The sequence below is a fragment of the Cydia amplana genome, chromosome 24 (assembly GCF_948474715.1).
Source record: "Cydia amplana chromosome 24, ilCydAmpl1.1, whole genome shotgun sequence".
Taxonomy (NCBI): domain Eukaryota; kingdom Metazoa; phylum Arthropoda; class Insecta; order Lepidoptera; family Tortricidae; genus Cydia; species Cydia amplana.
Genome location: NC_086092.1, coordinates 8,074,636 through 8,090,040, shown reverse-complemented (window position 1 = coordinate 8,090,040; position 15,405 = coordinate 8,074,636). Strand labels below are relative to the sequence as shown.

At 38.3% G+C, this 15,405-nt stretch overlaps 1 protein-coding gene across 1 annotated transcript; it reads left to right on the top strand.

The window, feature by feature from the left end:
• Nucleotides 1–1,002: 1,002 nt before the first annotated feature.
• Nucleotides 1,003–6,131, top strand: LOC134658969 (piggyBac transposable element-derived protein 4-like). Its single transcript, XM_063514575.1, has 4 exons — nt 1,003–1,121; nt 2,651–3,124; nt 3,706–3,771; nt 4,246–6,131. Exons 1-4 carry the CDS (start codon nt 1,013–1,015, stop codon nt 6,129–6,131), a joined length of 2,535 nt encoding a protein of 844 aa, XP_063370645.1. The 5' UTR covers nt 1,003–1,012.
• Nucleotides 6,132–15,405: the final 9,274 nt, after the last annotated feature.

The window sequence follows — 15,405 nt, the reverse complement described above, 5'->3', positions numbered from 1 at the left end:
TTTATTTACATAGTTAGCAAGTTCTATTGAATGACAGTTTAGCAGAAGAGCTATTTTCTTTTTTTTTTTTAATTGCACGTAACATTTTCAAAAGTAGGTAGACCGACCGACACTAGTAAGAAACGAAGCAGTACTGATGATGGACGGCAAAACAGTACCGTGTGTGAGCTATTTCTTGCTCCGTAGTCCTGCTAGGCGAACTACAATGTAGGAGTTGTATGAGCTATATCCTACTCCGCCTCCGCAGTCCTGCGAGTCGGACTACAATGTAGGAGTGTGAATGGGGGGCTTTAATCGTACATAAAAACAATGACAGCTCACTGAGCTCGCTTCTACGCTTCTAGACCATACCTATACAAAACAAATACCAAACAAATACCTATTGTCAACTTTACTTTAGAATTTAGATGCATACCGACTTCCACAATATAGTTTTGTGAAGCTCACTTTGATGTAAGTATTGTTTAATGAATGAGATGCCGTATTAAGTACGATTCCCACCGAACGGGCGCAGTCGAAACGCATTTCACATTTGTACGGCCGCAAGCCGGTCGGCTACTCGCGGATGCGTCCAGACGGACTCAATCGCTTCTGCCTTACACACATAATGTTTAGGCACATTGAAAATGCGCTCCGGCGCTGCCCGACTCTGCCCAGTCGGTGGGAATCGTACATTACTCAAATTCAAATTATTAGGCTATTTATTGGGTTATGCCTGTTTTGGCCTTAGCTATCATTTCAATGGACTACTAGTTACCAGAGGTTGGAAAGGGTGAGCTATTTACCATATATTTATATTTACCTTATAATTTGACATGCCTTACGTCATATTATAAAGCAAATATAGTTGGTCAAGACCCTATATTTGAAATGAGACAGTCCTTTGACACACTATAGCGCACCCTTGCCGACCTTTGACTACTACAACTATATATTTTTGTTCTTTTAGTTGCCAAATGATATGGAACATTACATAATAGTATCATGTGACGGGTCGGTATCACGAGTGAACATGAAACCAGGATGTGTTCGCACGAAATTTGCATGTCAACCAGACAGAGAACAAGTTATTACAGGATGTCAATCCTCTTTGCAGTATGGGGACCAATTTAAAAGTCCAGGTACATCTTAGTGTAAGGCCTGAGTGGACGCTCGAGTTGGGCGTGCAGCGGGGCGGGGCATGCGGCGTGCATGTTAAACAAATGCAAACGTATAGGAGCGGCCTTAGTGCACGCTGCTCAAATCACTTGTGAGCCCGACGCCACACTGCACGCCCCGCCGAACGCTCCGCTTCAAGTGTCCACTCAGGCCTTACACTTACACCTTACATAGGTTATTCTTATGTATTTCTATGTATATTTCGGGAAATTCCAAAACGGCTCTAATAATTTCGATGCAATTTGCTAACCCCCATGGTTTTCGGGGACGAAAAATTTATCTACTTAGCTCTTATCTCTGTGAAAACGCGCATTTTTGAGATTTATATGTTTTTTATGCTTGGACACTTAATACGACACAACCACTTCTTTAAAACTATCCTGGAGGGGCAGATAGGACGCAAAAGGGGTAGAGAAAAACCCAGAGGCAGATTTTTAGAACAAGTGAAAGAAACAGTAGGGGTTGTGTCGTATCAAAAATTTAAAGAGCTGGTGCAAGATAGGAAATGCCGGAAGATACTCCACGGACAAGCAAGAGAATAACTCTTAACAAAGCTCGGTCTCCCAGATATTTCATAATATATTTATTTCTTGTTTCATCAAGGTTGTTGTTGGAATTACTGACAGCTGTAGAACTCGCGAGCGTAACTTAAAACGGAATAAATGTATGGCTCCGCTATTTTTAAATAATTCCAAAAACTGAATCTACAAATAAATTCTATTTAATCATGGAGCCCGTATTTAGGGTTCCGTACCTCAAAAGGAAAAACGGAACCCTAATAGGATCACTCGTGCGTCTGTCAGTCTGTCTGTCCGTCCGTCTGTCACAGCCTATTTTCTCCGAAACTACTGGACCAATTAAATTGAAATTTGGCATACATTTTTTTATAATTTTAGTTATTGTTATTGTAGTTAGATGTATCATTTGATATTTACCAGTCGCTTTTCGGTGAAGGAAAACATCGTGAGGAAACCGGACTAATCCCAATACGGGCCTAGTTTACCCTCTGGGTTGGAAGGTCAGATGGCAGTCGATTTCGTAAAAACTAGTGCCCACGCCAATTACTGGGATTAGTTGCCAAGCGGACCCCAGGCTCCCATGAGCCGTGGCAAAATGCCGGGACAACGCGAGGAAGATGATGATTGTAGTTAGATGTAGTTTTTAATTTTAATTTATAATTTTTTGCATATATTACTTGTTTACTTATTTAATAAATTGATTTAATCATCGAACCTGCTCACAAAATTTCACAAGAATCTGTTGAGGAATGCGACATGTAGAGGAGAACATTTGGACATACGAAAACATTTTTGCCCAAGCTGAAATGGAGACCTTAGCTAACGCAATTAGTTTCACTTGTAACAAACTATGAAATAAAATCTTGCATTTCAATTTTAACCTACCTTTTTTTCCGAAATTTTACAATTAAGTATACATATTTTTGGGCAGAAATGTAATACTGGTCTAACTTAAATGCTTTTTAACTTGGCAGAGCACATTAAGGAGCAGACAGACGATATGCAGCATTCTGACTGTCAGATGGAGACACAGTGTGCGGATCAAATTAAAGAGGAGTCCTCATGCTCGGATAGTGAGGAGTGCAGCACGAGTAAGGCAGCTATGCCGGCCAGCCTGTACATCAACCACAAGCCCTTATATTCAGACAGCGCAGGCTATGGTGTAAGAAAGGCAGGAAAGCTAGCTGATGAGCTAAAGGAGGAGGCCCTGTGTTCAGACAGCATGGAGTGTGGCATGACTGGCATGAGCGAGTCGGCCATGCTGGCCAGTGTGGATACTGACCTTGTGTCTGGATCAAAGCATGTGAAAGAAGAGTCGGAGAGCGAAGAGTATGGAATGAGTGAGGCAGCCATGCTGGCAGACCTGTATGCTGACCATGTCGTGAAGGAAGAGTTAGTGCTGGGGCCGGAGCATCCATATCGGCCAGATGTATCTCTGGTAGGCTTCGGTAAGTTATCCTAGGTGACGTTATTTGTAAAAAATATTGAAATTTTTTTTATGAAAAGAGCAGGTTGTTACTAAACTTATTTTAATTAATATGTTTTAAAAAATCCGGCCAACTGCGAGTCGGACTCGCGTTCCAAGGGTTCCGTACATTAAGTCCGACTCACGCTTGACTGCTCATTTCTAATAGGTTGTCCTGGCATAGATATAGGTAAAGAACTATTTAGTGTATTTTTTTCGAAATTTTAGTCCCAGTAGTTTCGGAGATAAAGAGGGGGTATGGTAAATTTTGCCTAAAATTATAAAAAAAAATACATTTGGGATTCTTACAATGAGCTCTTTCATTTGATATGTAACACAATATAGTTTGAAAAACTTTATTTTTTAATTTTCTCATTTACCCCCCAAAAACGGCCTCCATATTTAAAATTGATTTATTTACGAGGCTATTTTGAAGAAAATTAATTTTTGTTGCATAAAAAGAGTGTAGTTTTAATTTTTAACTTATTTTGTACTAGTTAACAAAGATTAATTTTGAAGTTCTCAAGTGATGCATATGACATATTACATTGTGTTTTATTTCAGGTTCCGAAGATGAATTAAAATCACACATTTCTTCATCAAGTTCTAAAAATAAACAACTTGCGATTGGTATGTTTCACTCATAATAAAATATTTATAAATGTTACTTTTTAGGGTTCCGTACCCAAAGGGTAAAAAACGGGACCCTATTACTAAGACTTTGCTGTCCATCCGTCCGTCCGTCAGGCTGTATCTCATGAACCGCGATAGACAGTTGAAATTTTCACAAATGATGTATCTATGTTGCCGCTATAACAACAAAATACTAAAAATAAAATAAAATAAATATTTAAGGGGGGCTCCCATACAACAAACACGATTTTTTTGCTTTATTTTTTGTTGATGGTGCGTAACCAGTGCGTAACCCTCCGTGCGCGAGTCCGACTCGCACTTGGACGGTTTTTTTAATGAATAAATAAAATAAAATCACTTTATTTCAGACAATAAGTCCATATAAAATTAAAATTGCTATAATATAAAAATATTTACTTAAACTAAGATTTTTAGATTTTATTCAATATTTAATTTTTAATTCTCTTCTAGGGGTCAATGAGAAACACTTTGACGAATCAATTGACGAGTGGACGCGTCTTGTTGACGAATTGAGTGACTGTGATATGGATGCGGATCAGGACGACGAATCACTTAACCTTCTTCCGAATATGCCAGCGCGCGACGCTTTAACAGAACCTGCTATAGAAGCTGATTTAACAGATTTTGAGGCCCAAGTTCTGGTAGCTGAAGATCGACAAAATGACCTGGCATTACGCGAAAATGTACCTAAGGCCGACTACAATTTTGAGTGGGACAAGGATAAACGTACATTTAAAGGACAGAGAGAAACGTTTACAGCTTCTTCAGGGCCAACTTTCCCAATAACAGACCAAACCCGTGCCGTAGATATTTTTTACAAAATGTGTGACAGTGACTTACTGGACCGACTTTGCTCGGAGACCAATAGGTATGCGAGCCAAAAAATTACTTTGCTAAAAGCTGAAAACAAGCTGTTGCCAAACTCGCGGTTGCAACGTTGGACTCCAATCGATAGAGACGAAATGGTCAGCTTTCTAGCACTCACTATCTTGCAAGGGCTATACCCCCTTCCAGATGAGGAGTCATACTTTTCCTTCAATGGTTTCGGATCAATGCCATACTTTTCCAGAATAATGTCCTACAACCGATATTTTCTAATAAAATCGCTGCTACATTTCGTAGACAACCAAAATTTAACAGAACCGACAAAATTAAGTAAAATTCAACCGATAACCGACTACTTTAACAAAAAGTTTTCCAGCCTGTACTATCCAGGTCAGGAGATAGCTATTGACGAATCTCTACTGAAATGGCACGGGCGGTTAGGCTTTGCCCAAAAAGTTCTGTCAAAGGCTGCTCAAGTAGGTGTAAAGACTTACGAATTATGCGAGTCGTCTAGTGGTTATCTGTGGAATTTCTTTGTATATGCTGGAAAAACTAAGCCTACAAATACTCACCCCGTAGTAGACGATATGACTGGACACGTACAACATGACATGACTGGGCCTGAAATCGACACGACTGACTCAACCGATCGACCCACCATCGCGACTGCAAAAATTGTTTACGACTTGGTAGAACCGCTACTTAACAAAGGTCATACATTAATCATGGACAATTTTTACAACAGTCCTTTACTGGTGCGATGTTTGAAACAACAAAAGACTGACTGTTACGGCACACTTAGACTCAACCGTGAATTTGTTCCCGATTCCCTTAAAGCTTTAGATAAATCAGACCTCAAACGTGGTGAAGTGGTCGCTAGTTATTGCCCCGATTTGTCTGTGATTGTGTGGCGGGATGCTAATATAGTTAGCTTAATATCCACATACCATTCCTTACAAATCGGAACCAAAAACAAGGATACCGGAGTGACATACAAACCCAGCATTGTTCTAGACTACAATAAGTCAATGGGAGTAGATAAGAAAGATCACTACCTGTCCGCCCATCCTTTAGAAAGATGTAAAAACAAAGTTTGGTACAAAAAGCTTTTCTTTCGCATGTTTAATGCGGCCATATTTAACTGTTTCCTCATATTTGCCACATCAAATCCAAAAATAAACCACCGACAATTTAGGACAATGCTGGCAGAGGACCTACTGAAAATACATCGGCAAATTGACTTGACTGACGAGAAGAGACTTATAACTAGAAGGTCTGGACTGACGACAAAAACGTCTACTGTAAGACCAAAAAGCCACCAAAGGCCTCAACTCGAGCACCGGCACTTCCCAACACGTACTGGGTTTAAAAAAAGTCGGTGTTGGATGTGTACCCAACGGAAGGTGTCCGCCAGGACCGTTTGGAAATGCATGGAATGCGATGTCAACCTTTGCATCGATCACTGCTTTATGAATTATCACGTTAAACCAGTGATGGATACAACTCTCTAATGTCTAGGACCTATGTACATATGTGTTATGTGATAACTTATGTCATATCAATAAAAATTAAATATGTATGTAGCGTTTTCTTCAATAAAACTAACTTTCCCAATACAATTTTGCTTTGTTTCGCAAACCCATACCAGGCGTGTCTCACTCCGCGATTTCGTCGCTTTGCTACAGGTAGCTAAAAGTACATCCGTTCGGCCCCAATTTTGGGGAAAGCCATAAGCCGCGCGTGGCGCTGTCGCCACCTAGCGGCCATATCTGTGCTGATCGTAACAGACGCGTTTTGTTAGAGAGTGAGTCTTCTGTACTTAGTACTATTATTTATTCTGTGCCTATACCAGATATTTAATTACAGGAAAATAGTAAGAGCTTAATCCATATTCCCTCCTTCTTCCGGAAGGAGAGGCCATTTTTATGAAAATATGTGTAATATAAAAACAAACTGAAATATGGTTAACCTTTTCCACGCCGTGTCAAACTCAAAAGCGGTCACTCGGACGCCACATCATTGAAGTGTCAAAACTGAAGTTGAACTTTATGTATATGCACGGTAGGTCGATGTTGCTCTGTGGTCTGTGACCGATTAATCGGTCTTTGGCGTTTAACCTACGGTGCGGATATATCGGTCATTGGCGTCAAAAGGTTAAAAACTATTATAAATAATATTGTGAAATTTGACACTAAAAATAAATGGCTATTCTGATTCTGAATCCATACACAACTACACGTCTAATCGCCATATGCAAAATCTCAGTCTCACCCACTCACACGTCACTCCGTTCATCTCATACAAGTCATACATTCGGTCATCAATCAGTTAGCGGTTCCATCCATTCCGATATGTACAGTCGACGTCAAATACATATCTTTGCATTTTTCGCCTTATTACAATGGAATAAGGTACAGTCTGAGTGACAGCTTTTGTGTTTATCACGGCGTCGGATGGTGTGGTGTTTCGGCGGTTCCGTGGGAATCTGCCAAATCCTACACCGGAACAGGCGACACACCAGAAAACCACCGTGTCGCCGAAATTAAATAATTCTTAGCTTGTAAGATTTTTATTATTGTATGTATGTTAGTTTGTAAGGTATGTATCTATGGGACTGGTTAGATCATTTTCCCAAAATCATAATTTACCTGTAGCGTAATTTCTATTCGCATTTTTTCCTATTCTTAATTTACACCAATTCCTAACATGATTTTTCCAGGGCCTTAGTTGCCTGATAATAATAGTTATTTGTACAACAAGAGATCAAAGTTTGATATTTCTTCGAGTGATTATTTTGAGTCCCGTGCAAGCGAAAGATTCTATAGTAGATTCACGAGCGTAGCGAGTGAATCTAATTTAGAATCTTGAGCGTAGTAAGGGACTCAAAAGCGCACGAGATGTAAATAACTTTGATCTCGTGTAGTTCACAAAACTTTTCACCTCAGCAGTGAGAACATATTAGAGAACCCGAAAAATGTATTCCTTCTTCATCACTTACCTATTCACTCATGTTTTCTTAAGATATACCAACAATTAAGTTTTCACCTCAGCAGCTCGAGCAAGGGTACTTTGCTACTTAAAAACAGTGAGCAAAATCGCATTTTGCTCATTTTGTCTCACTCAGTGAGCAAAATGCGATTTTGCTCATTTTGTCTCACTCAGTGAGCAAAATGCGATTTTGCTCACTGTTTTTAAGTAGCAAAGTATCCTTGTTCGAGCTGCTGAGGTGAAAATGATATTTGTTTATTTTATTTTTTTGAAAAGGTTACGTTACGTTTTTTTAAAAGGTCCTCAAATATTCATATATCCAATATGATATGAGTCGGAATTCGATATAGGTACAACACCTAATGCAATATAAATGCATGCAGTGAATACCTGAAATTTCTACAGGCTGTATTCGATTTAGATTTTATCGATGTTTATTGGCGTAAGTATACGGTATGAAGCAAATTTAAACTGTACTAAAATAAGTGTAAATTATACTTAGATTTAAAAAGAAAGATAGTTAGAGGGATGTAGTATAAATTCAATATAAGCGATATATTTAATCCGTTTTAATAGTTTTATTTCAAGATAGATAGATTAAAATAAAAACATAAACTAAGTATAAAATATTCCTTTTATTTGTGTAGTTATACGATGGTTTGAAACATTTTTAATTTCTAATATGTTGGTGGTGTCGTAACAAATTATGACAGACGGTAATTACAACTGATACAGTTAATTTTAACATGATTTTATAATTTTTTGAAGTGAAAACTTCTTTAGCGGCGCTGTGCACTTTTTGAGGTGGGGGAAAAAAGACGATCACGTGATTGTAAGATTTAGATGGCCAAGTCAATCATTTAGATGTCATTTAAATCAATAAAGAAAAACTCAATGACTACATGAAAAACTGTTACATGTAATGTCATTGAGTTTATCTTTATCGATTTAAATGCCAACTAGTGAGTTTCGCTCTAACTGGTATTAATATAACTCGAGTACTAACAGGGATGTGCTTAGGGGTTTCAAGTAATTGACGCTAACGCTAGATGGCGTTAACCTCAATTATACATAGTGCATTTTGCACTAGTCATTGAGTTTTCACTTCTGCCGGCACTCCCTGAGTACAACCCGTTGTTTTTTTCCTCTACTGACGAATTTGTAAAATACACCTCAATTTCCTCAACACCAAGGAAAAACATTTTACATATATTAAATTATATATAGTTGGTCAAACCAGTCAGTAAATAGGAACAAAAAAAACTATACTCATCCTTTTCTTTTGGGTGCTAGTACTATTGTTAGACAAAGATAGTATGATTCTCTCTGTCTATGTTTGAAATGAGACAGTCCTTTGACACACTATAAATAGCCAAAAGAAGTAAATCGCAAATAGACGTACGTAATAATAAAGATTTGTACGTGGTAATGGAATCGAGAAACAGAACGCAAATTAAGACGAACTGACTTCGCCCCAGGGGAGCGCTTAGCCTCAAGCCCGTCTTCCAGTCAAAGATATAGATTTAAGGTGCAGAAAGTTCAGCCAGCAAGAGTTTTTGAAAAATCGTAGCGCTATTTATAATAATTATTACTTACTATTTTAGATCATACCTAATATGGTTGCCAAAAATTTAATTAGCAATCGTGAGGCTTTTTTCTATATAAGGTAAACGTACTGGTGCTCGACGCGGTCCCAGTATATGTCATCTTGAAACTTAAGTCATTGTCAATAGAGGTGACAGCAGGGTGTCATTTATTGGGCATTAGCATGTCGAGCACTGGTACGTTTACCTTAGTAACTTAATCGATTCGAAGCCTGATTTCTTCACTTTCACTCTAAAAAAAAACACGAAAGTAAGTCACTAACGCACCTTAAAATTTCGTAACAATATTTGCACAAAAGCTAAAAATGTAAAAATTGCTTCTAAAAATACCTACAGTACAGAGTACCCGAATTCAGTTTAGGATTAACTAAACCCGAATTAACCGAACCATTTACAAAAGCGAACCATAGGTAAGTATGATAGGTACGTACCTGCAATATGGCATTATGGGCCTTGAGTACACAAAATAGTAAAAGCAATACCTAGGTAGGATACATACGTATTATAAAACAAAGTCCCCTGCCGCGTCTGTCTGTCTGTATGTTTGCGATAAACTCAAACAGTACTGGACGGATTTTGATGCAGTTTTCACCTGTTAATAGAGTGATTCTTGAGGAAGGTTTTGGTGTATAATTTGTAAATTTTTTGTGTCAATTCGTTGAACTACCCGTACGATGCCGGGGCGGGTCGCTAGTTTTAAATAAATCATACATTTTGCAATGTGGCCGTATTGTAGGCACCATACGATATCCAGAAAAAGTTCCGAATACTGGGCTAGAACCGCGAAAATCGAAGTTCGCAAATTGCGGGCATTTTTCTCTGTCACTCTAATTACGCCTTCATTGGAGTAAAAGAGAAAGATCCCCGCAATTTGCGAAAAACTGTTTTCGCGGTAGCCCCTCTGCATCGCTCGCGCTATGCCTCCGCCCTAAATCCACGATGGAAATAACTTACTGTCATCCTATCAGTGCGACTCCTGATCTCGCCCGATCGCCACCGATCCCCGCCGAGTTGACGTGGGAATCGAGATTAAGGTAACTTATCTTTATTTATAGTTAAACTAAAATATAAACATTTATTTACAAAAAAGATATACAGTGGTATTACTAAAATAAATTAAAAACTAGCTTAAAAAATCTAAGTGCGAGGTAACCGCCAGCTCTTCGGTCACCAGTTACGTCAACCAGACGCTTCGCGATTTCTGCGAACAACTTATGCGCGCTGGGATCCCATGGACCGAGAGTTTCAACTCCAAAACTAAAATATATGTCATATATTAAAGAGTGACGAAGCCCTCCAGTGGTGAAGGCCGGATTCGAACCGGCGTCTTTAGCAATCCGGGCTAACGCCTTGAACCTCTTGGCCACCCCTACGGTGGAACCCGTCCAAATTTCAGTTTATAATTTATATTTAGTAGTGTGACTGGTACTTAAAAAACAAAAAACCGGCCAAGTGCGAGTCGGACTCGCGCACGGAGGGTTCCGCACCATCAACAAAAAATAGAGCAAAACAATCAAAAAAACGGTCACCCATCCAAGTACTGACCCCGCCCGACGTTGCTTAACTTCGGTCAAAAATCACGTTTGTTGTATGGGAGCCCCACTTAAATCTTTATTTTATTCTGTTGTCAGTATTTGTTGTTATAGCGGCAACAGAAATACATCATCTGTGAAAATTTCAACTGTCTAGCTATCACGGTTCGTGAGATACAGCCTGGTGACAGACGGACGGACGGACGGACGGACAGCGGAGTCTTAGTAATAGGGTCCCGTTTTTACCCTTTGGGTACGAAACCCTAAAAATGAAAATATTTACTAAAAATAATTTGATTTGTTCCCAGAGTTGGTTTATGTTTATTTAATAAAAAAAAATGTTTTGTGCCCACATTGACAGAAAGAGTTGAGTGATTGAGTTGCGAAAAGTTTCCGAAAAGTTCTCAGAAGTTTCATGAAAGTCTCCCTTTTTGGGAAGAAATTTCCCATTTCCAAAATAGAGGTACTAATTTTGGCATTTTTGGAATGTTTTGGACAGCGCATTAGGTATTAGGTAATAAATTAAATTCTTACTATTTGTTGTTCTATTTTATAATACCTACTTACTCTACTTAGATTAAATTTTTCGGTTTTTCATAATAATAAACACCTAATCTACAATTCTACATACATGACTTTATATTATGATCATCAATATTATATTTAAAAATATTTTAATACTTTTTCATTTAATTTCGCAGGTAAATAGATATAATTTAATTACACGTATATAATTTCATTTAAGGTAAAAACAATGAAATTATATCGCAGTGCAGTGTCTACCTTTGTGTAATTAAATATGTAGGTACCATTATACAAAACGTATAATAATCTAGCAATTTTTATTGTGAGCTTTTATCTATTTAATAATTGAATAAATAACCGTTTCATTTAACCAAATATTAATAGGTAGGTACCTACATATTACATTCCTGTAGTCTCATGAATTATTTACCTACATACATTTTCTTTTCTTAAAGAAAAGGTATTAAAAAAACCGGCCAAGTGCGAGTCGGACTCGCGTTTCAAGGGCTCATAATTTCCTGTCAATTTCGCCATATTCTTTGAATTTTTTCTTTTGTAATTAGGTTGAACATTTTTAATTACATACACCTACTTCTATGCGGACGAACTTGCGGGTGGAAACCCGTATAATGAGGGATTAATACAATCATTGTGCAAATATCATTTTGGGAATTCGGGATGACTTTGTGACCTCGGGCCGAAATGTATTGTAAAAGTTTATTTGTTTTGTGGTTATAGGACAGTTTATTTGAATTAGTTTTCAAATCGTAGATAAACCAGTGCCGAGGGGTTATAGCGAAAACCGAAATTCGCAAATTGCGGGGATCTTTCTCTTTTACTCCAATGAAGGCGTAATTAAGAGTGACAGAGAAGGATGCCCGCAATTTTCAAACTTCGATTTTCGCGGTTATAGCCCAGGGGCCGTATTCGACAAGCGATATTTGTCGTAGCGAGTTGAACTCCTGTTGAATCGGAACAATCCTGTGTCAACATTTGACATTAATTAGCAATCCACAGTTAAGGATGCCGGAACGAGGCGTCCGAAATGTCATTTTTAGGGTTCCGTAACCAAAGGGTAAAAAACGGGACCCTATTACTAAGACTTCACATTCCGTCCGTCCGTCCGTCCGTCCGTCCGTCCGTCCGTCTGTCACCAGGCTGTCACCAGGCTGTATCTCATAAACCGCGATAGCTAGACAGTTGAAATTTTCACAAAAAATGATATATGTATCTCTGTTGCCGCTATAACAACAAATACTAAAAATAAAATAAATATTTAAGGGGGGCTCCCATACAACAAACACGATTTTTTTTGCTCTATTTTTTGTTGATGGTGCGGAACCCTCCGTGTGCGAGTCCGACTCGCACTTGGCCGGTTTTTTTTTCTATGACGACTCATCTGTGTCGAAGAGACGCATGCTAAGCAGTGGGCGATAAAAGGCTGATGATGATGATTATTTTTACGTTAATCAAACGTCCATCAGTACGGACAGCAGAGTCAGCAGATAACGTGTACATTTTAATGAACGCTGTTAGCTATCAGGAATCACTGACACTCGAGATAAGATTGCGGCTTGTCAAGTTTAGGGATCGCGGGGAACCTACTAAACCCTTACGGCATTATTATAAACGTCTGCTAAGTTAATCAGCTGATAATCGTCGTTTGTCCCTCTCTATGGCATAACGACAGATAGGGACACACCACGATCATCAACTGATTAAGTTATTATAGCAGCCGTTTATGAATAACGCCTTTATTCTTTGGGTGCCGTACGCTATAAAAATTGAAATCAAACTAAAAAACTAATAAATTTACAAACGTTTATTGCTGACTGTGTTTTTCCTTGAACAGGCAACTAATAGGGTACTTTTTTAACTGCTGCAGTTATTGGTCACCACATAGTAATGGACCACTACACAGTAATTGGCCACTACATAGTAATTGCCCACTACATAGAGTACATAGTAATTGGCTAGTCCTAACAATAAGGCTTAAATTGACCTATTTCTTTCAGATTTGTTAAGAGTGGCCAATTACTATGTAGTGGCCAATAACTACATAGAGCCAGCCAGAGTCACCCTTCTCATCGTGACTTCCGACGCGCACACGAGATTATAATTATGCGACTTTAAGAGAACATTTAGAAGGCTATAATGAAAGTGTATATATATTAAATATATTAAAAAAGGGGCACTCACGTATTTTAAGTCGAAAAACGCTCGACATGTGTTTTTCGACTTAAAATACGTGAGTGACCCGTTTTTAATATATTTAATATGTCTTTGTCTCACGCAAGTTTTGTGATTAAAAGTGTATATAGTACGAATTTTTGCCTGTATCACTAGGCCACTTGGCTATAGAGGTACCCGCCCCAATTTCTTCAGTATTTCTTTAAAGGATGACTCACGTTAGACCGGGCCGTGTCCGGGCTGGAGCTTTCGGAGCTTTGTTTTCTATGGAAAGCGTCACGTGATCACCCGTCATCTGTCATAGAAAAGTAAGCGCCGGAAGCTCCGGCCCGGACACGGCTCGGTTTAACGTGAGTCATCCCTTTAAGACAACTTTTAGAAGGCTATAATGAAAATGTAAAGGGTAATTGACCCGTAACTGGCCACCCTAAACTAAAAATGATTCTATTCACCTATAAACAGAATTAATTTTAGTATAAGGTGGCTAGTTATTGAAGGCTGCTTATACTAAAATGAATTCTGTTGATGAATAGAATCATTTTTAGTTTAACTTTAGGGTGGCTAGTTACTGGCCGGTGGCCATTTACTGGCCAATTTACCCTAGTACGAATTATTGCCTGAATCACTAGGCCACTTGGCTATAGAGGTATTATTAACTCACATTTATAGACGGGTCTATCGCGATTAATATATTTATGTTCAAAATGCGAAAGTTTTAAACATTATATAGAGGTATTAGCCTCCATTTCTTCGGTATTTCTTTGAAGAGCTTATTTTGATTTTCAGGAAAACCACTATGCGAACTTTTTTAGCATTAAAATGAAGCTAATCATCCTCCTAGCAGTCGTCACATCTGTCTCCAGCACTGATGCTTCCTCCCAGGACTTCATCCAGCACCTCAATGACGTCACCACCAAGTTCAATGCTGCCGCTGCTGAGATTGCGTGGGAGTCATCTTTGGAGCCTGGAAATGCTGAGCTTCCTTTGAGGTGAGTAGTTTACAATACAATACAATAGTTATTTACGATACATGTGCGGAAAAGAGGAAATTCGAAACGAGTGGCGATTAAATTAAACACGACCGAAGGGAGTGTTTTAAATCGACACAAGTTGCATATTACCTATTCGCACGTGTATCGTACTACGTTTTACAGTACATAGGCACTTTAAACTTTTGACATACGCACGGAAAGTGATATTTCCCGCACTAGTTCGGGAAAGTAGCACCATGTGTACTGTCATTTTTTTATATTTTTTTTCATTTCTCATGCTCTGAAAGAGGGACATTGTTGTTCTAAAAGCTGTGCAAAAAAGATACGTTTGTGCACTAGAGCATTTAACTTTCCAAGTAATTTATTTTTATTTTTATAAGATAACGACGACCGGTCTGGCCTAGTGGGTAGTGACCCTGCCTGTGAAGCCGCGGTCCTGGGTTCGAATCCCCGTAAGGGCATTTATTTGTGTGATGAGCACAGATATTTGTTCCTGAGTCATGGTCGTTTTCTTTGTATTTAAGTATTTGTATATTATATATATATCGTTGTCTGAGTACCCACAACACAAGCTTTCTTGAGCTTACCGTGGGGCTTAGTCAATTTGTGTAATAATGTCCTGTAATATTTATTTATTTATTTAAACAATTGGAATTTGGTTTTAAATGGAATTGTTATAGAATTTCCATTCTGATTTTTAACTCTCCATTCCATAAATAACGATTATTTTACTTAAACTGTTAATGGAAAGTACCCTCGAGAGACAGTATAAAATTAATACTTCAGACATGTTTTTAAAAATCACATGCAACATGCATTTTACTTTCCTCATCAAGTCATAATTTCACCCCTTGATTAAGTAATTTTTCGACATTTAAATTTATTCTAAAGCTTAATAATAGCATAGGTCGCAGACTATTCTGCTTGTTAAAAATTAAATATTCGTTTAGGTCT

Bases quoted from the DNA above. Each gene is read 5' to 3' on its own strand.
- LOC134658969 (XM_063514575.1), top strand. From the start codon at position 1,013: ATGAAACCAGGATGTGTTCGCACGAAATTTGCATGTCAACCAGACAGA. The intron at 3,125-3,705 runs GTAAGTTATCCT...GTTTTATTTCAG, and splicing joins TGTATCTCTGGTAGGCTTCG to GTTCCGAAGATGAATTAAAA. The intron at 3,772-4,245 runs GTATGTTTCACT...ATTCTCTTCTAG, and splicing joins AAATAAACAACTTGCGATTG to GGGTCAATGAGAAACACTTT.